Raw genomic sequence first — 24,324 nt, forward strand, 5'->3', positions numbered from 1 at the left:
ATCACGGAGTGGGCGATCTATAAAGAGCCGCTCTATGGCCCGACCAACTGTTGCCTCTTGCCGGCCACACAGCAAGTTCAAAGGTCGGAGGCCAGGTAGACAGTAGCCACTAATTGGTTGGTAGACAACTGTCCATACACAGAGGCAACTTCAATGCGATAATAACGACACAAAATGTTAAAATATAAATTTATACTAACGCGCAAACCTAAATTAATTGAATTGATATCTGCAAACTATCGAAACTTTAGGTCATTTAAAACAAATTAAAGAAGTCGCGATTAACTAAAGTTACAGTGTATTTTTGAGCTGTGTAGCCAAATTTGATTGGACTCATCCTGAATCCTCACTCATAGCAGCCCCTAAATGGTTTTCTAGGGTTAACCACAATTAACCCACGATCGTTGGGCCGCTCTTAAAACAAAATAAAAACAATTACGAAAGTTCCTTTTGCGGATGTCTAAGGATTCTAAAGTACATACATATGTACACCATTTGCCCTAATTCCCATCAGCTTAAAGAAAATCCAAGCTTTCGATCATATTTCAATTAGCAACGAGCCATCCATCACTTGTCAATCCATGTCGCAGTCCCATCAATAAGTTACCAAGTGCCCAGCTAATTAATTCATCTGACTCACGGTTCTATTTCGGTTTCCCAGCATTGCCCCACTGTGCAGCCCACTCTCTCTGGCTCGCTCTTTCGCACTCAACTCCCACTAGTACACATGTGGGGACCTGAGAACTCCTTGGAAACGATAAGTAAGTCGTTCGTTCCGGCAACCTATCGCCCCTGTCCCCTAATTTTGCACTTGGAGAAAGTGTGTGTGATGTATAAATATATTTGAGTCCTATTACGATCTACATATATATTAAATACTTCATTTGGTACTATAGAATAATATGTTCAAGTTTCTTGTGAAAATGTATTGTAAGCCATGAGTTTTGTGCACGGAGCTGGCCCTGCTTTCTCCACGTGTAGTGGCCCCATGACATTGTGGGAGCAACAGTTTGCTCTGACCCCTTTTTAGCAACAGGTGGTTGCGGTTTCGCGGGCACTTCGCTGGTCGCATTGGCAATTCGCATTCCGTGGGCCAAACTGCAATGCGCCCGCTGGAGATAAATAGGCAAATAAATCGAGAACGATTCCCTGCAATTATGGCTTAGTACGAGCTAAATATGTGTATAGGGATGTGGATGTGGATGAAACATACACGTGTCCGCAGGTAGTACGTGCTTATGGATATTGAATACATTATCGTTTCATTCAACACGATGGCGCTGATGGGACATCGCCAGCATAGGAAGGCAATTTGCTGTGGGCCAATGACTGGCTAACTTTGGCCAGGTTCTTGATTTTCAACAAATACAACAAAATACTCGTTTCAATGGGCCGGGCCGGGCCGGTCCGGTCCGGTGCCCATTTAAAGTCAGTATCTCTGCCGTTTGCGTGTTGTAGGTTATTTGTTTTAATTTCCCGTGATGTTTTTTATTGCCCTAGAAGACAACAAAGGGGCGCGTGGAGCGTGCTGATACTTTTGTTTGTGTTCCTGTCTTGGGAAATACGAAAATATTATTCCGCCTGATTGGGTGAAAGTGTTCACCAATTATTCGATTCCTGGCCATGCAGATAGCAGATAGAACTTGTACGTCATTCACGAGTTGCACGGCAGTTGGCATTGAAAATTAACGCTGACAACGACAACAAACCACTTGTTGAACTCAAATTATCTAGCGTTTTCCAATTATCCAACATTTGATAAGAAACCCGTAGCCGTGGCTATCAAAAAATAAATCATTTGCGAAGTGAGCGTACATAGATTAAATTAAATGAAATCAATTTCATAGACACCTCCAAATTTGTCATCATATACATCTCATTGCGAAATTATTACATCTGTATTTTATTTGGTATTGTGGCGAACAGATTGGAAGTTTCGGTAGCTCAATGGACAAAAACTATCAGTTGATAAACCAATTGGCACTACACTGAAATTAAATACCTTGTGTGCAATCGCCTAGTTGCTCTCACTACACACAATTTCTTGGGCAAATATTTGCAATTAGATTAGACTACTTCAACTAGCGAAGCCCCCAAAACGGCGTGGCTATACACTGATTGCCGTCATAATACTGTGCTCCATAAAAAAGTCATCTCAATCTGAACTTCTCAGACTCTAAATATTTACAGCGCTAGTTCGTAGGGAAAAACTTTGGCCTCAACCATGCGTCACTGCCAACCAAAAGTCAAACAAATTTGGTACTGGGGAACCGTGACTGCTAATATTCTTTTGACGACACCACGATTGATTCACAGAAACCATCAAAATGCTCGGCTCATTAATGGAGCTACAATTACTGGCATTTTTTTTGAGTATATTAGAAAATGCCGGAAAGGAACGTCTCTGAATTTAGACTTCAGACTGCGTGTCCGGATATAAAGGCGTTTAATTGCTATTTCAAAACATGTTTTAATAACGTTTTCAATAGGGTGCGTTCGATTAAAAGAAAATCAATCAATGGTATGGGTAATCATTGACATTCACTGCGGTATACAAAGTTTTATCAAATTTAATAAACAAATTCGTCGATTTCTAAAAGGGTTTCGGTGCTCTGAGTGTATGTTGAATTACTGATAAATATGAAAAAATTAACATGTAGATGGCGCTAGTATCGTACAAGTTGCACTCATTCATTTGAAATTTTTTGCAGTGCGAAATCTTCACTTCTGCTCAAATTGCTAAGACTCCGAATTCAAATTGCCTGTTGAAAAGTGTGCTATTTATGCGACAATGGCTGTCTGGCGGTGCTGTCTTAAACGTTTGGAATCAACATATTTGCGGTTAGTTTATTGGCAGAGTTCAGGCAGGCCAGTCGGCATTAACCGGTTCCCTGCATCCGAGATGAGACCGAGAATAATACCGCGACCGATGCTGAGGGCCCATGCGTAATTATATGTATATATGGGATGGGGAGGGGCTGGGTCAGCAGCTAATTTCGCCACATTGTCACACACTTGCAACTTGGCGTGGTTCCATTCCGCGTTGGAATGACCAAACTAACCAATTAACAGCGATTGCAAAGAGGCGAGGGCATCAACGTAAATCGAATTAGGAATTAAACATGTTTTTATTATATAGATATTTGTGAGCTTTGCAGAACATTATTGCAGGTATCGCAACAAATACCAAAATACACATCGATTTTAATTTTATATCAAGTTTTAAGAACCTTTTTTTAATTATATTACCTATACTTTTCAGCGAATCTAGTAGGCCCTTTTACTCTACGAACATCGGGTGTCTGCATAATTTGATTAAACTGTTAAAAAATATAAGACCTTAAACATTTTAAATCTATTTGCATCTCTACAATCCAATTTAATATTAATAAACAATTGAACCGAATTTGAAACCTAAGGATGTCTGGCAGCACCTAACAACACCTAAGTTCCAAACCTTTTGAAACTCGGTCTACGAAATGTGTGCATTGTGGCAGCCAGGACACGCACCAATAAGACTGTGTGGCAGCCTTCATCATAGCGCATTAATTTGAATAAAAAATCTTACCTTTAAAAGAATTTGTTTTTCAAAAGAGGTCCATCGGGGATTACAGCTGTTAATATTGTTGTAATGTGTGAAAGTGTTAGCTTAAAAATATCACAATGGTTAGCTTGAATTTCAATGAAAACACCTTGTTCCTGTTGGAGAATGAAATTGTTTCAAATTGAAATTGGCCCGATTTGCACTAGCTAAAATGTAAACATTTTATTGTTTCCAGTTTCGGTCTTACATATTTTTTGTTTAATCTAGATTTTTACGGTTCTCATGAATTTTCTGTTAACTTTTTGCTGTTTTAATTTTAGTTTAAAAATGTGTTAAATCTAACTTGTATTCTAGCTTGCACTTGTTTTTTTTTTTTTTGGGAATTCAAAGATACAGTCGAACTTCGATAACACAAACCGCCATCTGCCACAAAAAACAAAAAAAACCCCGATTTATGGAGACCCGAGATAGGGGCATTGATTGGATAGATTTCCGTCGCCAACAAAATGAGTTCGACTACCTAGAGAAGGCTGAGTTATGGAAGTTTGACTGTAGTGATATATATTTCTTTCGTATTCATGAATATCTGCGATCCTTCTCTCTGAAAACTATACTCTCGTGAAATATCCTCATTTAACGCTCTTTATATTCGGCATTCGTTGCTGTTGACACTCTTTTCTTGTTTTCATTTTTCATTTAAAAATAGTTAACTTTATACTTGTGTTTAACATTATCATACAATTTTAGCTTATGTTTCTTCCAAATTATGTTGGCTTCTTTTAAGATAAGTTATGCTCGCTCGCCAAGTCCAGTACTCAGATAGAAAACACTTTTTTTTGCTAGCGAAGGGGATTCTCCTTTGTGCAGGAAAGTTCGAGTTTCCACTTAGAAAGTAATCCGCAGTGTATCACTGATGGGAAAGTAGTGGCAAAAGCGCTACAAATATCTGCGATATTCGCCAATATGTGTGGGCGAATTGCAATGCTTAAAATTTGTTGAGGCTGCTTGGACTCCAAATTGACTACACTAGCATTGCGTTAGATTGCTTTACGTTCTACAAACCCTTTTGATTGATTTCATGATTTGGCCAATTAGCATTAACTATACAAGTTAAAATTACTTTGGCGCCTAGTTATGAAGCACCCGTATATATTGAAGCACCGTTTAACCGCCGAACGTTCAGCAGGAAAGACTTGATGAATTGGTTGTATTGGGTGTGATATAGTGATATAGCTATCGGCATCTATGTATTTCTTTTCCTTTAGTGGCTAGCAATTATTTTCCTCTGTGTACTGTGCACGGGCGAACCATTAGCATATCCATATCTTATGATAATGCAATCAGTGTCTTGTGTTTTCTGGTTTTCTTCTGGTTATTTGCAGAGTGCAATTTGATAAATGTAGCAAGTATTGTTTTTCAATAGTATTCTTGTATTTGTTTTGCTTGCTTTTGTTTTTCATTCACAACTATGATTTGTTGTTCAGCTGCGTTTCAATTTAGACTTGGCTTGTATTGTAGTATTTATGAATTTATTGTGCGATCATTTCAGATAAATGACATTCTTTTATTGAAGTGCACTTCCTTACCGGCAGCAATTCATTCACTATTCACTATCCACTATCCACTATCCACTACTCACTTTTGTTTGCGTTCAATTTGCATTTGATTTGCTTGTGATTGATTTGCGTATTGCTAGTCCCTTATACTTTTTATATCATAGCAACACATCTGTATACAGTTCTTTTTCTATAAAAATGTAATAGCATGGGTTCAAAAGTAAGATAAGAAGATACAAACAATATGCATACAAAGTGAAAATAAATTTAAAAATCTCTCCAATGCTACATACAGACTATTTTATAGTAGATGCTAATTCAGTTGAACAACAGTGTGATACATAATACACATATGCATATGCATATGCATGTATTAATGCTCCTTGAATGTCATTCTCTGTTCAAATCGGTTAAATAATGAGGGAGGTGGACTGCAATTCTACGAGCGATAGGCGATTTAAGATTTAGATATAGAAACCTCTGCTTTGTATCTAAGGGGCAAGTTCAATGTACACGGCAACGTACATTTATGCCCGGAAAGTTATTGTATTATACCGACTTTATTTTGGTTTTCGTTTGGTTTGGTGTTTTCAATACAAAATGCATTCACATACGTACATACGTTACTATCTCAATTCATTGTAATATTTTTATAACCATCAGACACATCTTTAAAAGTATAAAAATGTTGAATAGCAAAACTCTTTGACTGTCAAAGTATTTCAGTTTGAAAAGCTTAGGTTCGGGCTGTTGAATTCATGTTCTATGTTCCTAATATTTTGATTGGCTTCATATACTTCACAATACAACCGCAAAACTCCTGTGGCCGCCCTGTCGCTTTCTGCTCCATTTTTCCAGCTTTTCCCCACTTTTCCCGCATTTTCCGCCTTTCCCGCATTTCCCGCCTTTCCCAGCGACGCATTTCCGCTTACGGGAACTGCAATGAAAATACCCATGCTTAGTGTCTGCAAATAGGAAACTCATTCACGGTCACTCGACTTACAATGAAATGTGGCGCTGAAAACAGTACAGCGAGGGTTGCGATAATAGTAAACAAGGTGAAAATAATAAGGCACAAACGATCGACGACCATGGCTGCAAACTTCCAATCTCGAGTGATGTCGCTTGTCTCGTCCTCTTTTTTGAGCTGGAGAAAGATAGAAAAGAAGCTCGGTGAACAGAATTTGAATTAGTTTCGATTTTGAGCATTTCTAAGCGCACAGTTTAATAAAAAAAAAAAAAAAAAAAAAAAAGACTGTGATGACGTGGGACCTGCAAGTGGTTTCATTACCCCGCTGCATTCTATGGTTTTTGAGCTTCCAATCATCAGACGATTGGCCCTCCTTCAACTACGGACCCACCTGCTCGGTTATCCAACGCAGTTCCTTGAGTATCAGCGCCAGTTCGTACTCCGCAGAGGAGGTCAGACAGGTGTGGGAAATGGCCTCGTGCAAACGCCCATCCACAACTGGACCAGCTGGTCCCACGGGTCCCACGCTGCCGTCATCCCCTTGCCTGTGGATGAGTTATGGTAGTGCTTTAGATTGGGTAATCAAGTGCAGGAACTGCTTTCTGCTTTCAACTGCCTCCTCCCCGCCGCCTGAAAACGGGGTAATCCAAATGTAATTGTCTTCTTACTTACAAAAGCGCAGCATTTGCAGCTGAAAAGCTACCCTTCTGCTTAAAAGCTACACCAGACTTGGGAGTTATGTAAGTTCGCATTCCACTTACTAGATATAATAAATACGGTTACGATTTCACAGAACTACGTGATTTCTAAACAAAGTTTATCCTTTATCCAAGTGCTTCAACTTGCAATAATTGTTGTATATAAAAGTACACTTTTCTTATTTTACACAGACCAACGCATTTGAATGTTCATGCGATAAAACTTTTATGGACTTACAATTTTTAGGTAATTAAATATCTAAATTAATATCTTAAATTAGATATAGTTGGGTTTTTAGATAGACTTGAGATAGACGCCGAATCAGCTGCATGTGCTCTACACGATGAAGCAGCTCGCTTTCATTCATTATTTCATTACATCAAAAGTACAGCAAGCACGCGGTTTCATCGCTGATTCATCGTCTACGCAGAGCTGCAGTGGAGTCACTCACCTGTACATCGTCCTGTAATACGTGGGCTGGTGGGGCAAAGTCGCGCTGGCACACCGATGATTGCATCGGAAATCGTCGTCTATATCGAGCACGTTGGCCAGCAGAGACTTGGAGGATCTGTTTCGGGTTGGCACAGAGTGAGTTTAGCATTTAAGCACCTACATACGAGTATGGGTTGGGTTGGGGGCAGGGGGAGTGGGCTGCGAGGCGCCACATGGCGACCGTACCTCTCCTTGAGCTCAACGTTTTGGATCTGTTGCTTCTTCTCGCCGGAATTGGAGGAACTGGAAGAAGAGGGCGGCGGCGGACATTCGTAGCCAACCTGTCCGGGTCTTTGCATGCGCAATATGCAAGGTAACCAATAAAGGAATATTACTCTTATCTGTGTGTGCGAGTTCGACAGAGAGACGGAGTGTAGTTGGGTAATGCGTTTAAAAATAATAGCAATACGAATTTTTAGTATTTTTTTTAACATGAATGCCATTTAGGTTTTATGTTAGTAGTTTTTTTTTTTTTTTTTTTTTTTTTTTAAATTCATGATTAGTGTTTTAAATTGTTTATCGTTGTTTTCTCAGGTGCGTTTTGTTGTTTGGTTGTAAGATTTTAAAATTTTTAACGTTTTGTTGAATTAGCATGAAAACGAGGATGAACAGAAAGATGGTTATTTAAGTTTCGGGATTATTTAACAGTTTGTCGTACAGATATTTATCGATTTTTTTTAATACGTTGTTCGTTGTTGGTAATTATGAGATTTTTTTTTTTTTTTGGACAGCGATGATGAGTGTGTACGATTGTTTTTGGTTTTTCGTTTTTTGTTGTATAGTTTATTGACACGTGCAATTGTCGTCGTTGTGGTCGCCATGTTGATATAATTAAATTTTTGTTTTTTTGTATATATATTTTTTTAATAGTTAAAGTAACAGAGAGAGATAGAGAGATACACATGTAGAAAGAGGAAGATATATATATATATATATAGAGAGAGAAACAATTGAAGAGGCAATTGAGTTGAGTCATTTGCGTTGAAAGTAGTTGAGTTGCCGGTTTGCGTAGTTGTAGTTGTTGGCCAGAGTTTTTGTTGAAAAATAAACATTTTTGTGTGATTATTGATGCTGTTGTTGGTAGACGATTTCATAAGTATGTAAGTTAGTATGTGGAAAAACGTGTGAACATGAACTTGAACCAAAAACTAAATCAAGGAATATGAATGAAATGGCTCTAAACATATGCAAAACATCGTATTCAGTACTCTCGAAAGTACAGTCAATAGTCTTAAAAGCTAATTATGAAACGGAGATGGGTAAAAACATACGATTCGGTATTAAATTTAGAGTTTGCATACTACTTTCATCCTTATTTCATGATCAAAACTTCTATGAATTTTGTTCTTTTATAATGGGTACCATATTCGGTCGAGTCTTGAATAATAGCCCATATGAACGTTATATGGGTAAGATTTTGTTTCAAGGTTTAAATGCTTAAGAGTTTTAAACCAACAGTTCAACTGATTTATGCGTACTTTTATTTAAATACAGTTTACTATTAGGGGAATATCTAATTTAATTACCTCGTTCAAGGTTTATCCGAGAGTTCGGTATAGTTTTTTAATTAGTAAGTTTTAAAACTGCAACTGATTAAAATTTAATTGCAATAGGTTGACAGACATTATCTCTTCTTCATTGCATACATATTGCTTAAAATTTTTAAATTCTCTTTATTTGATTTCCATCCGTAAATAAGGAGGTCGTAAGCATTTAGGATATACTAAGACATTCATAAATAAAGCAAAATAAATTCTCTCCAATTTACGTAGTTATTAAATCGCATAGTTTCCAATATATGCCACAGTACAAGATCCCCTCGAAAGAATTTTAATAAATGGTTTGATGCGGAAATTTATTACCATTGACGACTTTCTCGTTTGATTAAGCATGGCAATATATCGAATCTTACATTATAAAAACATACCTGTAATCCATTGATTAAATTTAAGGATAAGAGTTTACGCTTACTTTTTTTTAATTTTTGTGTAGACTGGAATTTTAGTGTTGATATTATTTGATTACAAGTCCCCAAAAACAAAAGAAAATCTTTGAAAAATATGAATATTTTCTGATGTACACTTTTCATTGTGTGGCCTGTTTCAAGATTAAAGATTTAATATATGTTTAGTTTTAAAAGCGCTGATTGACATACACTTTTTAAGAAAAATAATTATGTTGGAGATCAAATTAAATTTTCAAACGGTCTTTGTGTACATGTGAAAACTACTAAAGTGTTAAGAAATTATTTTTTTCGTGAAGTTAATAGTGAACTTGTGTAAAATACTGTATGTATTATAATCGAAAATAGCATTTGAATTTGAATTAAAACGGATCAATAGTCCTGTTTTGCATCAGTTTTCTTATTTGCAAATAATCAAAATCCGAATTAAACACTTTCTCACAGATGAGATAAGAAATTGTATGTTTATGTGGCAATACTCGGCTATCGATACATTTTCATTTGTAATTTAGCCAGGAAGCTTAAATAAGCTTGAAGATAATTAACAATATCTTATTCATACACTTTTATGTATAGAAGTGTAGACTTCAAATGAAAATCATTTCATAAAATGCTAGTTTACTGATTAGTGTGTTTAAAACTCTTAAGTATATAAGTTTGTGATCTTTAGTTTTTTAACATGTGTGTATGGACACATTGCGGAAAAGGATATTTATTTTATTATTAGGAAAGTTTAGTGGGCTTTTGTAGAAGACAGATATATGTATACAGATGGGGCACTCAATTCTGGTCTCTCATGCTTTACTTGAGTATATCTTGCAAGTCACTGGGTGAATTGGTGTGATTGAGTTTGGTGTATTTAATGGGCGAAAAATATGGGTTGATGCAAATTGATGTTTTTATTATTGGTATCCTAGATATTTACAATTAAATTGGTTTAAAATGATTGGTTTATTTTGGTAAGCCAAAACACGTTTGTAACAAACAATAAATATACATATGTTTAGCAGTGGAATAATGCAAAAATTTGAAACATAATCGGTATGTTGTGATATATGTGGAAAGAAAATTATATTGCTTCGGTTTCTTTCTTTTTACAATGTATGAAAGTAGTAAAGTTAATTTGAATATAAAAATATTACCCATTCACTCATTTCATGCGTATCTGGATTTCTATGATGATAATTGAGGATAAGTATGGTTGACACAACTGATGAGGCCACCATAAACATAATGCAATTGAAATAAGTTCCTAGAAGGACACAAAAATTACACAAACTTGTAAAAAGTATTCGATTGGTTCACATTTTTCTTAACCTAGTTCCTAATCGATCACGCATTAACGAAGATATAGTGTTGGTGTGTTTGTGTTCGCTCAGGTGCTTTTTCCACCTGCTCCCATTTCCCCATACTGCTTAACCATTCTGTGATCAGCATCTAGATACATTTAAGAATACATATCGATTGCTTTGTTTGTTAGGACTTTGCTTTGTGAGGTGAGGCAAGATTTTATTACAATAAGCAAAATAATGGACAAATATTAGCTCTTTGTTAGAACAACGAGAATCGGAAGACAAATTGTTGTGAAATATAGTGCAAACCCAACCTTTTATATAATATATGTTAGTGCCCTAATAACCAAACACATAGGCCTAGAAACGAAATTGCGATAAGTTACTTGCGAAATATTTGAACTTCATTACCATACGGGAACAGGAATTCTTTTCTATTTACTTCATGAAAAACGAAACTTCATTTGTAAAGCGAAACGCACATTTTCAGGCCCAAAATCATAAGTAAAATCCTGCCCACCTGCCTGTGTGTATCTGAAAATAGCCGAGTGTCGCGGGGAAAATAAAATTTGTGCGGGAAATATAGAGGTGGTTAGTGAATACAAAAACAGTTTATTAAAGTCTGGCGACCCTTTAAAGCTCAGTTTGTACACATCGATGGCGTGCAGAGGCGGAAAAATTGGGGAAAAGTCACTTTGTAAAATGGCAAGGAAATTCGGGGAAGGAGGGATTAGGACGCGAAATCCAAAATGATACTTTTGGGATAGGAAACGTACGCGGGATGGGCTGGCATTGCCCATTTCCATTGAATAAAACTCGGCCGTGTGGGCGGAATATTAAAAGAGGGCGTGGGCGCTCGTCTCAGAGATTGTTCGAGTGAAATTAACTAAAAACTTTCAACACCAAACCCCTGATGGCGTTTCCTTCTAGCAACCAAAACTCATCAGTGGCTGACATTCCCAAAATTGATCGATTCAAAGCGTAGGCCAGCTGCAAATTTACAGGGCTGGATATGGATGTGGATTTTGGTTTTAAGCGGATACAACTATATATATCAAATAATATATATGTATGCAATTATCGCCTTAAATTCGGATGCAGGGTGATGTCAACCATTTGTTCGCCACTGAGTGTACAACCAATTATCCGCAATCATCATTTTATTTTAAAAATCGAGATCTAATTGGTAATTTCCTTAATCGTTGAGTTGAGTTGTTTTGAGTTTTTGACTTATGCACATATTTTACTCAGTCTGTGTTAATTTCCACACGGTTCATTGTTTTTATTGTTCTGGATCGGTTTTTCTTGATGTTGTTGCAATTTAATGTGAGAATTTAGAGTTGGATGGCGGCTTTCATAATGGGGTTTATTTGAATGATATTAGTACACTTTTATTGGCTTGATTAGGGCGTTTGGATTAATATTAATGTTGAGTGTCATCTGTTTTTAGTATGCACACTGATGAACAAATAAATGTGAATGGTTTGCTAGAAAATTAGGATGTAGCTGCGCTACTTTTTAGTCTACAATTTACTCGCCATATGTGGGTAAAAATATAGTACGCCACTTTTCATTTATTTTAAAGCGCTCAGATTTGTTTTTAATGAGCTTTCATTTTGATGATTTTGTAAGTGGCTTGAGGAACATGAGAATTAAACGCTCATGGGCGTACAATTTTGGCTTAAATGTTTCTTGGGGCACACACGTTTCGCTAAGCGTATGAATTGCAAATACTCTTTGAAGTATACTTAAGTATGATTTTTTCTAAAATATGCAAATATCTGCTAAGTTACAACGAAATAAATATCTGGGGCATATTTGTAAAAATAAAACAATGGTTTTCTTTTCGAATCAACCCTAAGATTGAAAACATGGCTTTTGAAACTAAAAATTGTGAGGGTTCAATACTGGATAATTTTTTTTTTTGTATAATTCCTTTTCTTTAAGCCAATAGTGAAATATGTAATAAAAAAAAAACAAGACAAACAGAGCTGGAAAAACATCGATGGCAATATCAAATAAATTGTTTATTCGCTACTTTTATTAAACAAGTAGAACTATTTTTGAGAACCATCGATTGTTTCTCGTAACTAATTTTTCGTCACTAGTTCGGAAAGCGGCAAGTAAGCTTGAAAAATGCATGGGCTTCGCAGTATTTGATTTTTTAGAGTAAAAGCTTAAGGTACCACTCGGAAATTTAACCTATTCGTAATAAAACACACTTAGACGTTTTTGAATCTTTGGTTTTCACATTTTTTTAACTATGTTCAAGTATAAGATACCCTGCTACAAATGTGTCAAAACCTATAACGTTATTATGACCTAAATAAAAGAATTGACCCCCTTCACAGATGTTTTTCCGAGCTCTATAGGTACGTGAAAACAAACTATTGATGGGTATAATATAGTATATGCCTGGAATAATCAATCAGTGGCCAAAGGGCAATCGTTTTTGAGATACATATGTAGTTTACGGAAAAGGTTGGCAGAATTCCAATACCGGTTCACATTATAAGTAATAACAAATAATTTACTGCATTTCCTTTAATTTGTGTTTTACAATTTTGGGCTGGGGAAGTCATACGATACGATTTGGTGTGTTTTATTTACAAGTGTGTTGGAAATTCTTCTAGCCTATGGTGTATAAATTTATTAATTGGTATTAATTGCCCAAACAACGGAAAGGAGCAGTAAAGACTGTTTACCACACTACTGGATAGTTAAACAGAAAAGTCAAGATAGTAAACCATACATAAATAAAATGTCCAGGATGAAAGAGATGTCTGGGGAAAAATAATGACTAAGTAGCTTGGCTGAAATCAGTTCTCCCTCTATTTGCTGATGAAAAAAGCCTCCTAACTATTACGCAATTCATCATGAATATAATAATAACTATTAATGGCTCATATAGTAATGAAAAAATTGAACTGTGGGATTGATTCTATTAATAGGATACATTTCAAGTACGCAGAAACAAAATGCATACATGTATGCACATAATATTCAAATATTTTCGACTAGTGAATATTATCAAACTTTTAAATTAGCCAGGAATACTTGTGATCAAGTATTCTTGAAACATTATTAAATGGGTCTTACTTAATTGAACATATCAAAAACAACATATAGCTTGATAAGTAACATACATTTTGCAATATGTACACACTACATTTCAATGTGGAGTAATGTCAAGGAGAACGCCATGGAAAAGGGAAGTCGGCATCCGCACAAGACATGTTTTTCTTGAAAATATGTTGATTTAAATCATGACATATGCATGCTTTTCCATACAAATTGTCGAGACATTTATAAAAAACAGCTATTGTGAAATGGAACACAGCAATGCAACAACGAACAAATCTATCAACATATATACCTGTTTTTATTCTCTGAGCTGTCTGAGATGCAATCGACTTTGAAAACATAAGCCGACCCTTAGGAGTCTTAATGATAATGGTAACAACAAGATTTGTTGAGCAAATGGAATCGTTCGACTGACGGTTGTATCTACACCACAATATGGGAAAGAATATTATATACCTTTAAAGTCTGGAATAATCTCATCAAATTCTAATAATCACCTGGAGTGGCAAGTACCAGAAACTCTGTAAATTAATTCTATTTTGTAGCTATATTTGCCCATGTAAAAGAATTCATAAATAATATACAAACAAAAAATTTGAATTTATCAAAACAAAATATAAGTTATTACAAATCGCCAAATAAATATTGATTATTCAGTTTTTGTTACTCAACTGGGAGGCAATATTCTTTCTTTCTAAGACATCTTCTTATTTAGGAAACACAGATTTTGAACAAAAAGTTTCGTCAAAGGGGGCAAAATAAGAAAATAAGAAATTGAGTATTGAAAAGTTATATATAATCTTAATTGTATGTGGAAATTCTGCCACCTTATCGCAGTGAATTCAGACAAAACTGCTCTGATTACGTTTATACTCGATCCTATGTCAGCTAGTTGGTGCTTTTGGATATTAAATATTGTGGCGCAGATGGATGGAAAAAGGGTATAGATCTCGGTTTACAATGGTGTACTCATATATCGGTGTTACTATATATAACATATACGTGTGGGTGATTATGTATCGAGTGTGTACGGTGTATTTGCGTGGCGCTTAGTGGGAAAGGGTTAAATTGATTTCGTTTCGTGGAAACCAATTTTCCTCAGTCCAATGCTTGACGTATGGAAAAGTCAGGCGGGCATTTGTGTTCCTTCATGCCAACAAGAACATTTTTTCGCATACATTATGTGGTAGTGGTCCTTGGGAAATCTCACCGACGAAAATCAAAACGAATCAATTGAAATTAATATTTAATCCAAACACAAACCGAACAGATAAGTAAACAGAAAGTCTGCACTTCTCAGACTTGAAATTCCCCAAATGAGTTTGCACACATGAAATCCATAAATGTATGTATGTTGTACAATAAACGTAGTCAAACAAGAAATACAATACTGGGAAATCAAAAATATGTAATATACCTTTGGCTCAAAGAGCAGACAGAAAATAAAACTCCCTACCAGTTTTCTTTAGAGTTTCATAACAAAATGTTTCTACTTCTGCTGCATACAACAGGTATACAAATATTTAAGTCTGTAAAAACTAATATTTGAGTTCATAAAAGTGTGTATTTGAGTTTTATTCATTTGCGTGGTCAAAATTGTTGTACAGTGAAAACATGTGGTAATAGGTTACAAAATGTGCGGGAATAGGACATTTAGTAAAATATTTATCTAACAAGTGCGCTGCCATGCAAAGTCAAATGAAATTGCTGAAAAATATTGCCTACAGATTATAGTAAAATCAAATGAAATGTAGCGATATTTGAAATAAGGAATAATCTACATTGCAGTCAGGCAGTATCTTTAAGTAAGGCTTCACCGTAGTTATAATATTTATAGAGGAATATACTTGAGTTTAGTAAAAATCGGCATAAAAACTAAAAAACTCTCGCTGCCTCTTGAATTTAACATTCCAATAGCTTAAGTACACTACTTAACTTGTAGATCTGAATAAGTTCAATGAGTAATCTAGCCATTTTAAACCAGTAATAGTTTCAAAAAATGTATCTAAGTATGGTTACATCGGAATTGAAGACAATTTTAACCGATACCTAGTATTTATATAAATATTTCTTTAAGCACTGATATATAAAGTGATTATCACATCTGTGAATCAGATATTCGCTCATTAAACTGCATGTTAACATAGAGTTGACATACAATTGAGTATCGAAGATGAACTAAGTACTCTAACCGAAATTTCTATGCCCATGGGTATCATCTATGAAAAACTTTGTTAAAATCGCATTTTGTATAATGAAAAACTTGAATATTAAACAACATGCGACGTTAGCATAAATAAGATAAGCATGCCTTTAACTTCCTACTTGTTTCAGTGTATGTACTTATGATAGTGCTGGGTAGGGATTCTTTATTCAAGGGTAACGAGATGATTATGGATTATTTTATTTTGGGAAGCTAAATTTTAGCCCTTTATGTGTGCCCCAATTCACAGAGAAATATAATTTCTTCATAAGAAAGGCAAAAAATAATATCAGTGATGGTTTATTTGAACGCTGAGACGCCAAAGCTGTGCGGTAAGAAGAGTCTTGGATGATTGCTGAATGAGTTGAGAGTAGTGCGTTAGTTTAGAAACTTAGTCAGACGTAGATTTGAATTGAGATTGAGATTGAGATTGATATTGAGACTGGCGGTATTCATTATTCTGGCCACGATCTACTTACCGAGCAGCGGCACCGCATCGGAGGTTGCCGGCATAGTTTCGGCCACCATGTTGAGGAAGACTGTAAGCGATAATAGAATTGTAACTCCTGAAAGTAGGCAGCACAGGGTTAAAGGGCCACTCAATCATTATGATTTAGTTGGGTTTTGCGGCGATTCACACGGCAGCGGCGATCAGTAGAAGGATATTAGCAGGATATAGCAGGACAAACGAACAGATCGATGGCGGCATGGAATTAGATGAAAGTTCATTTGTTAGTCAATGGATAAGTTGAGTGCGCTGCCACGATTATTACACATTAAATGCGTGCACTATTACGATTACGTTAACAAAATATTTTATTGTAATAACCAGTGATCCTGCTGATCCTGATTCCGCTCCTCATGATCCTGAATTTGCGACTGCCGCTTTGCATGTCCAATGTCTTGGCCAGGTTTATTGGATGGTCGCCATTTCCATTATGACCTTTCTTTCGTTGCCTTCAATAAAAAACTACTACCGTATTTTCTGCACTGAACCTCACCCCCTCTGAGCAATAATAATTTAACAAGCTTTCAGTTCATTTACAAATCAATCAGGTTTCTAGATCCCGTCCGATACATACTCAGTACACGTGTGCATACCATTCGTGGAAATATGTGTAACAATTTGAGACAGGATTGGAGAGCAGACAAAACTATTTTTAAGTGTGCATTTCCAATGGCATTAGAGTTTCAAATTCAATTAATATCTTAAAACAATTTAACACACTTGATAAATATGTGGAAAATACGAAATATATTTTTGCATAAGTAAATGGAAACAGTTTTTATCCAGAAGATAGAGCTTCTGAAACAAAGACTTACATGAATTCAATCAAACAAGGGCACATTTTGACAAAGTAAAAACATTTCAATGCAAAGGCTTTTAATATTAAGTTTGCAACTTTGATCCTGTTAATTCATTAGATTTGGACCAACAGTAGGTTTTTAATTCGATGGCTTTATATCGTGGTCGGCTTCTCACGGTGCGCTTCGTCACTACGTGAGCTGCCGCACTGCTACGTTTCCCTACTTCTCTGTCACACATATTGCCACGAATTTTTTCAGAACGAATACCGAGTGCAGCAAATAAAAAGGTTATTCACACTGGCTTAAGTGGTGCTGCATTAGCATGAAGAAATAATCTAAGATGGGAACACTGGGAAGAATTCTTTAGAGCAATTGGTGGCTAGAATGAGTTGCAGAGTCGCATGCAAAAGATCTACATTAAATTCCAATAGATACTCCAGATGCATTAGCATGTCTAAAAACAAAAGCAAACAAGAAGTAAATGAAGGTAGCATTGTAATTTGCACAATCTCGACTACTAGGTAATAAAGTTCGTTTCGTTCTAAGCTCGAATCGTATCGGTTATCGGTTATCGATTATCGGTATAGTTTGTAGTTTGTGAAAATTCGTGAGCACAGAGATAGAAGGGCAGGGAGATCAGGCCAGAACATCTGGACGACACTTACCAAGCGAAAGCTTTTCACCAGAATCTGGTGGCAGTGTAAACCCTAGCAGTGCCATGGAGGCGATCAGTACGCACGGCACAATCAGATTGAAAAAATAGTACAATGTTTTGCGTCTTATCAAAATGGCGAATGTTATGTCAATATAAGGTTCTGGGCAGCAATTATAGTAGATTTCATTTCGTTTACCGGGCACACCTGTCAGTTGAGTTCGAATCGTTTCAACGTGTGTTTTGTATGTTTTTTTTTGTTTTTTGAGCAAATGGTATTGTTTTTTTTTCAATATGACACATGATTTGTTGACGGAGTAGAGAAAAAGATATTAATTATGAAATTAATAAGATACATTTCATTAGGTTCGGTCTGAATAAATCAGATGAGATACAGTAGCGTGTGCTTAACGTGCAGTGCTCTTTACCTACCTAACAAGTCCCATTCGCCATTGGTTATAAAGCTAGAAATGTCGCCACCAGCTTCGTCCTGCAATTGCAGGTCCAACTGGGAAATGGACGAAGTAGATCTTATTCGTTAGTAGCTTAGGTAGTGCTGTGTAGTTACCTGAAACCCATCGTAGGTCCACGAACCAAACTTCATCTCACATCTCTGATCGTCGAATGGAAACCACGTAATGTCGATCTTACACGTAGACTTGAATATACCTGGCGGTACGTACAGGCAGCTCCCATTATTGCGCACCACCACATTGGTGGCGTACGTTCCATCGAAGCCCTCGTCCGCACTGGAAAGAGACGTTAGAGGAGGCTTTACTGTAGCAACGCGGCAGTGATTATCCAGCAATTATAAGCACCTATTTAAGAGTGGAACGCGGGCTTAGTAAAGTTATGTTAATTACCTGTTGTACATCAGAACATCCGGTTTCCAAAGGCGATGTGGCGGAATCCGCAGATCCCGCACACCTCCAAACTCACTCGAATTCCATCGAAGATTCATATCGTTCCATTCCTGATGATAAACAACATTGCATTCCTATCAACACCGCCCCAAGCATTTTCCTGCGACTGATGTGCGGAATCTCCAGCCAAGCAACACAACTTACCAATTTGAGCCAAATATTTGTTATAAGCAGTTGATTCTTTTCGTCCTGAAAAACGCAAAATACAAACTCATTGATTTCTTCTAGTAAAATCTGTTAATTACTATTACACGATTGATTTATTTCTCGTTATTCTGTGTTCAGCCCCATCCTTTTCATACAATATACACTGATACATAAAAGAAATATAATAGAGTGGCTTTCTGAACGTTGGAAACCCACAATGTCAGTTGGTTACAAAGTCAGTCTGTCTAGAGACCCATACCCTGTATACAGGTCAGGGAGTTATCGCTTTTGGGTCCAGTACGTAGTATTCACTTACCACATCGATTATCTGCATGAGTGTTAGTCCGAAGCTCAGTTGTAATGGATCGGATTCGTTGACCACCGGACGCTCCAAGCTATTGTAGTTGTCCAGCAGGGCGTGGAGTAGCCGCTTCTCGTGGGGTCCAGCCGTACAGGCTGGTTGATAGATGGGAAAAGGGTAAGAAGAGTTCACAGACTCACGATTAGCTGGGATACCGCAACTTGGGGACAAGGATTGTGGAATGTGCCTTATAAAAGACCATGTTTATAGCATGGAAATGTGGCCATCGAATATTTTCTTTAAGTGCTGGAAGGGATGGGGACTGGACACTCACCCGGTATCATAATTAAAAGTCCGAGGCCATAGACCAGCATTTTGCCACCGTTCGCAGTGGCTTCCGGCAATGAGTGCGGCTGTGGGAAGCTCATGGTTCTGGTTCTCTCCTGGCCAGAGCAGAATGGATTCTCCAGCCGAGTACGTGATGGCTTCTTCATATCTCGATTGAGCCGTGGAGTTCGATAATCCTATAACCCTAGATCTAGATGTGTGGGCGCAGTGGGTAGTCGTTAGTGGGACTCAGCCTCCTTTAAGTTCACTGCCATAGTTTTGCATTTTGATTGTGGTGTCCGTGCGGTGTGTTTTGTTGTTTCGGTGTTTCGGTGTTTTGGTTGGTGTTGTCGATAATCGAATTTTGGATTCTGGACTACTGATCGTGCGCATTCGAGCCACTTTTTGGATCCATTGACGACTTGCTTCTAATCCTACGCTTTTCGTTAGCTTTCTGATGTTGATTGACTTCTCATATTGGTTCGCCTCACATTGGCTTCACTCTAATATTTCTTAGCTTTGATTGTATATACTTTTCTTAATTGCAAGAGTATCGTGAGATTCTTACAGGGCGATCCATTTTTGATAGGCTGTAAAGGAATGGAAAGTTGCATACAATTTTAGTTTGGGAAAATAGGTGATTAGGCTTTAATCTAATTAAATAATTAGGCAAAAGTTTGGATCTTGCATTCGGACATGGATTATTATCTCGTGTGAATGTTCCCTTTTATAAGTTTTAAATGGTTTCTCGAGAAGTTTAAGTACCGTGTTCTAAACAACATTGTCTGAGAAATGACTGGAAGGCAAATTGATGTTGTAGGTGTCAGGTAACAAAAAAGGAAAACGACGACCCCACAATTTACATACGTAGTAAACGCATCTAGTTTTTCTGTTGGTATTGCAAACTGTTCACAAAGACGGTATACATAGAATATTATTTTAAAGACTGGCATTTATTAAAAACACTATGTAAGTTTATTATTTAATATCAAACAAATTTGTTGTGCACGACTATTTCCAGTGATTTGGTTTTCTATCGGCCGCATATTAGGGGGCATTGTGATTTCCGTGATCCGGGAAAGCCATTAAATGCAAATGAAGAACCACAGATTTTCCTGGTCCATCTGGTCGTGCATTTTCTCATCAAACTTTGTTTTTATTGCCTGAAAGTATTTAAATTTGTATGGTTTTAAATTTCTTTTTTATTTAATGTTATAAAGTGCCACATTATGAGTCACACAAATAACACATTAAATTTAAAAATTTACAATTTAGGCTTTTAATGTAAACGTTTTTAAGCAAGTATGCTAAGTATCAAATGCGTTCAAATGTAAAACTCACAAGCGTATATAAATAAATATTACATTACGCAGACTAATATGTTTAATATTATGTACATAGTGCGTAGTAAAATATTGTCCTCAACAATTTCTGGTTTCTTATAAAAACACACTATTTTTATAAAACTTTGTCGACTTACCTTCAAGGTAATCCATATTTTCCTCTTTCACTTTGAAGCAATTTCATTTGCCGATCCCGATCCCATCTGAAAAATAGGCACATTTATTATTTTACTACTCACAGCATATCTTGTTTATGTGTTTAAATAAATAAAAATTAATTGCTTAGTACAATGCAAATAAAGTCTGGACCAAATATTACGGGAAATAACCCTTTTTAGCTTGAAAGGCGAATTCAACGGGTGAAAGTTTAAAAAGAAGAAATTATGCAACTTTTTTTTTTTTTTTTGCAATTTTGTTATATTTCTCTAATTGCAAACCGGCTTACATTATGGAAATCAGTATATATATGATATATCAGTTAATACACTGCGATAAGTCATTCTAATCAAGCATATACTTGGTGGATTAGAAATGCAGGCAAAAATGTAAGGAAATTGTGTTTTTTAAATGTTCGTAGGCTAAAAGCATTTTATGAGAATTATACAGAGAATATAACACGATATGCCATTGCAGAGGGCATTATTTACAACAAATATGCACCTGAATCATTTTACAAAATGCGAGTACTTTTCATCCTCCAACTGCAATGGCATAAAAATTCGGGTTCCAAAAATTGGCTACCGTTCTTGCGTAATATCTTAATATTTTTTTTGTAGTCAATTCAAAATTCAAAATAAGAGTTATGAAAGATGGAGATTTAAGCTGACGAAGCAGTTCAGTTTGGGTGGAGATTTAAAAATGTAGCTATCAAGAGCAATGTGGCTTTTTATGTGATTTTTACTGGTTTCTAATTTTCTAGAAATATATATAGACCTAAAAGTTTGGCAAGCTCAAGCATATATAGGCAATTTAAGCAGTAAGTTCAAGGTAAATAAAAATGTGGTTAAATTTAAAGGTGACTATCTTTGTAATAAATACTTAAATGCTATGATAATTGCTTCTTAGTAAAGCGCTGTTTTAGATTACATTTAATTTAGCAACTAAGGATGTTTTGGATGGGGCTTACTTTAAAAATAGGTATGTATATGCAGCACACACTTCCTTAAAGCCCAAATAATAGATGATAAACCGGCACTGTGCAGCTGAATATTACATTCAAAATTTATTCGATTACATCCTTAAAAATTCCCATCGCCCTGGGGCCGTAAAAAATCCTGCGGCAGTCCATTATCATTTAGGTTCTTGGCCAGCTGCTCCCAAGTGATTGCCACAATATAACCCTGTCCCCACGATTAGGACCCTCGCCATATCTACGCTTTGCTGTCTAAATTGAGGAGGAGAAAGGAGGTGCTTTCTTTTTCGGATGTCCCATGCTTTCCCCTGGAATTGAGCAATGTTTTATGAATTTACAATGAAATTGCGTGCATCTACTTACATTTTCGGGGAATTGAAAATTTGCTACGAGGCAGGCGAAAATATGGGATGTTTCTATTTCGAATGTTCAACTGATGGTTCACAAATAATGCGATTTTTAAGTAATTATTTCATATTTTATCCTATTCTATTTAATTTGTACATTTTACATTTCTATATCTTGTATAATTACTTAGTTAGCGTTCTTCACAATACATTTCTGTTGTTTTAAAACTGGGTATATATAACCTTTTTAAAATTTAACTAATACTTGCTATTGAAATTTTCGCGGTATACATTTCTGGTACTCCAGCGATTCCAACTAAACTGATTTCATATACATAAAATACACATATACAATACGACCAGCGATTTTCTATTTTTAAACAATGCTTGTGCCTTTTTAGTGCCCTTAATTCACTCAGTCATGCAAAGTTAGCTAAAAGAAAAGCAATAGCAAGCTGCGGTATTTATATAAACGTGAATTAGAGATACATTTTCTTTATCACTTACCTTGGATTGTATGATTAAATGATTAAATGTTGTTTATCACTTGCACTTGAACAAGAAAATCCCGCGTACATGAACAATAAGATTTGAAAACAGTGTTTTCACAATTTTGAATGGCGGAATTCGTTTTTTTAAGCGAATTCCGGCATAACACAATAATAAAATGAATAATTTATGCATGTTGATACAAATAACTAAATTTGTTTCCCCAATGAATGCATTTATTTACATTGACACTTGATTTCATTGTAATTATTTTTTTTAACTTTAAATGCCATTGAAAATTATTTTCACTTCATCCCATGCCGTCTATTTTTTCCTAGTGTTTCTTTTTTTATTAACTGGGGATAATATTTTCAAAGTATTCATATCAGCATTGCCTATCGTATACCCTGGTATATATGATATTTAGTGTTAATGGGGCGCAGCTGAGTTGTTTGTATGTTTAAGCCATAAACAGGAAATAAAGCTTTTGTGTTTTGTGTTTTTGCTCGCCTTACATATGGGGCAAAAATAATGTAACAGGTAGAAGGAAGCCTATGCTATGGTAAATCTTAAAAATAAGTAGGGAGAATGGCTACAGCATTTATTAGTTTTTAAACACATAATTGTCTATAATGGTCAATTAAATGGTTTATAAATTCCTTGAATTTTCGCAAGACAAAAGTACATTTCTAATCCTGTTTGCAGCTGTAAAATGGAAAAGGTATTTAATCTCAGTTAATCACAGCTAACTACAAAATTCCCAATTCATAAAAACTTTTGAAGCCGCCAGAGGACTTACACAATTTTTAAGATAGTTAAATTGAATACTTATATTCTGCGACATAACACGCTTAATGTATAATGTATAAATTTGATAACTGCAGAGATAACTAGCCAAATCCTTGCCAATCAACACAGGTTTCTAATGATACGGGGTTTTCCTTGGACACTCACCAGTCATAATATTTGCATAGATACGAACGAATTGTCTAGCTCCATTGAGACTAATTTTTTTGTTTGGTTTTCCCATAGCACTCCTGACCAGTTAAGTTTGCCTCGAAAACACTAGGGCGAGTGATTTGTATTCTAAATTGGATGCAAAGTGGAGGAAATGGAGGAAAGCAATGGAACTCGTACCATAAGTACTGGTTGCACTATCGGTTAGCTATTTACACTATTACTGACCGCTTGCTCAAGGAACATTACGCACCACGGATTCATGGCACTCTGCTGGCACAAAACTTGTAAAAAAAAAAATTATACATATATGCAGATATATTTATATATGTATATATACATATATGTGGGTAACACCTTTAAAAAAAAGTTGATCGCTGCGACGATAGATGATGAAGGTGATTTTACGGCGCGTTCGAGGATTTATCATTGATTTCACATTCCATACGAATAACGCACATTTTCGGCTGCTTGTTAGTTTGGTTGTTTGTTTGTTTGCTTCTCGCTTGCCAGCAGCTATTTTTCCCAACTCGGATTTGGAATCCGATTCGGATTCAGACTCCTATTCGGATACGGGCACGGATGCGGATGGTAC

General features: G+C 36.1%; 1 protein-coding gene across 1 annotated transcript; it reads right to left on the reverse strand.

The window, feature by feature from the left end:
* Window positions 1-5,324: 5,324 nt before the first annotated feature.
* On the reverse strand, window positions 5,325-24,044 carry LOC6550361 (neuronal acetylcholine receptor subunit alpha-7). The gene is made up of 16 exons (XM_001977731.3): window positions 23,958-24,044; window positions 23,727-23,858; window positions 19,469-20,051; window positions 19,150-19,289; window positions 18,831-18,875; window positions 18,627-18,736; window positions 18,332-18,512; window positions 18,196-18,271; window positions 17,777-17,971; window positions 16,283-16,369; window positions 10,367-10,476; window positions 7,448-7,602; window positions 7,221-7,337; window positions 6,462-6,615; window positions 6,104-6,247; window positions 5,325-6,037 (listed from the first exon to the last, which is right to left on the reverse strand). Exons 3-16 carry the CDS (start codon window positions 19,626-19,628, stop codon window positions 6,029-6,031), a joined length of 1,683 nt encoding a protein of 560 aa, XP_001977767.2. The 5' UTR covers window positions 19,629-20,051; window positions 23,727-23,858; window positions 23,958-24,044; the 3' UTR covers window positions 5,325-6,028.
* Between the last annotated feature and the right edge of the window lie 280 nt (window positions 24,045-24,324).

The sequence above is a fragment of the Drosophila erecta genome, unplaced genomic scaffold (genome assembly GCF_003286155.1).
Source record: "Drosophila erecta strain 14021-0224.00,06,07 unplaced genomic scaffold, DereRS2 tig00000126-arrow-pilon, whole genome shotgun sequence".
Lineage (NCBI taxonomy): Eukaryota > Metazoa > Arthropoda > Insecta > Diptera > Drosophilidae > Drosophila > Drosophila erecta.

Excerpts from the sequence above, each read along its gene's own strand:
- LOC6550361 (XM_001977731.3), bottom strand. The coding sequence starts at position 19,628 with ATGAAGAAGCCATCACGTACTCGGCTGGAGAATCCATTCTGCTCTGGC. Across the intron at positions 19,290-19,468 it reads ACTTTTAATTATGATACCGG|CCTGTACGGCTGGACCCCAC; the intron begins GTGAGTGTCCAG and ends TCTATCAACCAG. Across the intron at positions 10,477-16,282 it reads CGATGCGGTGCCGCTGCTCG|GAACTTATTTCAATTGCATT; the intron begins GTAAGTAGATCG and ends GTGTCCTTCTAG.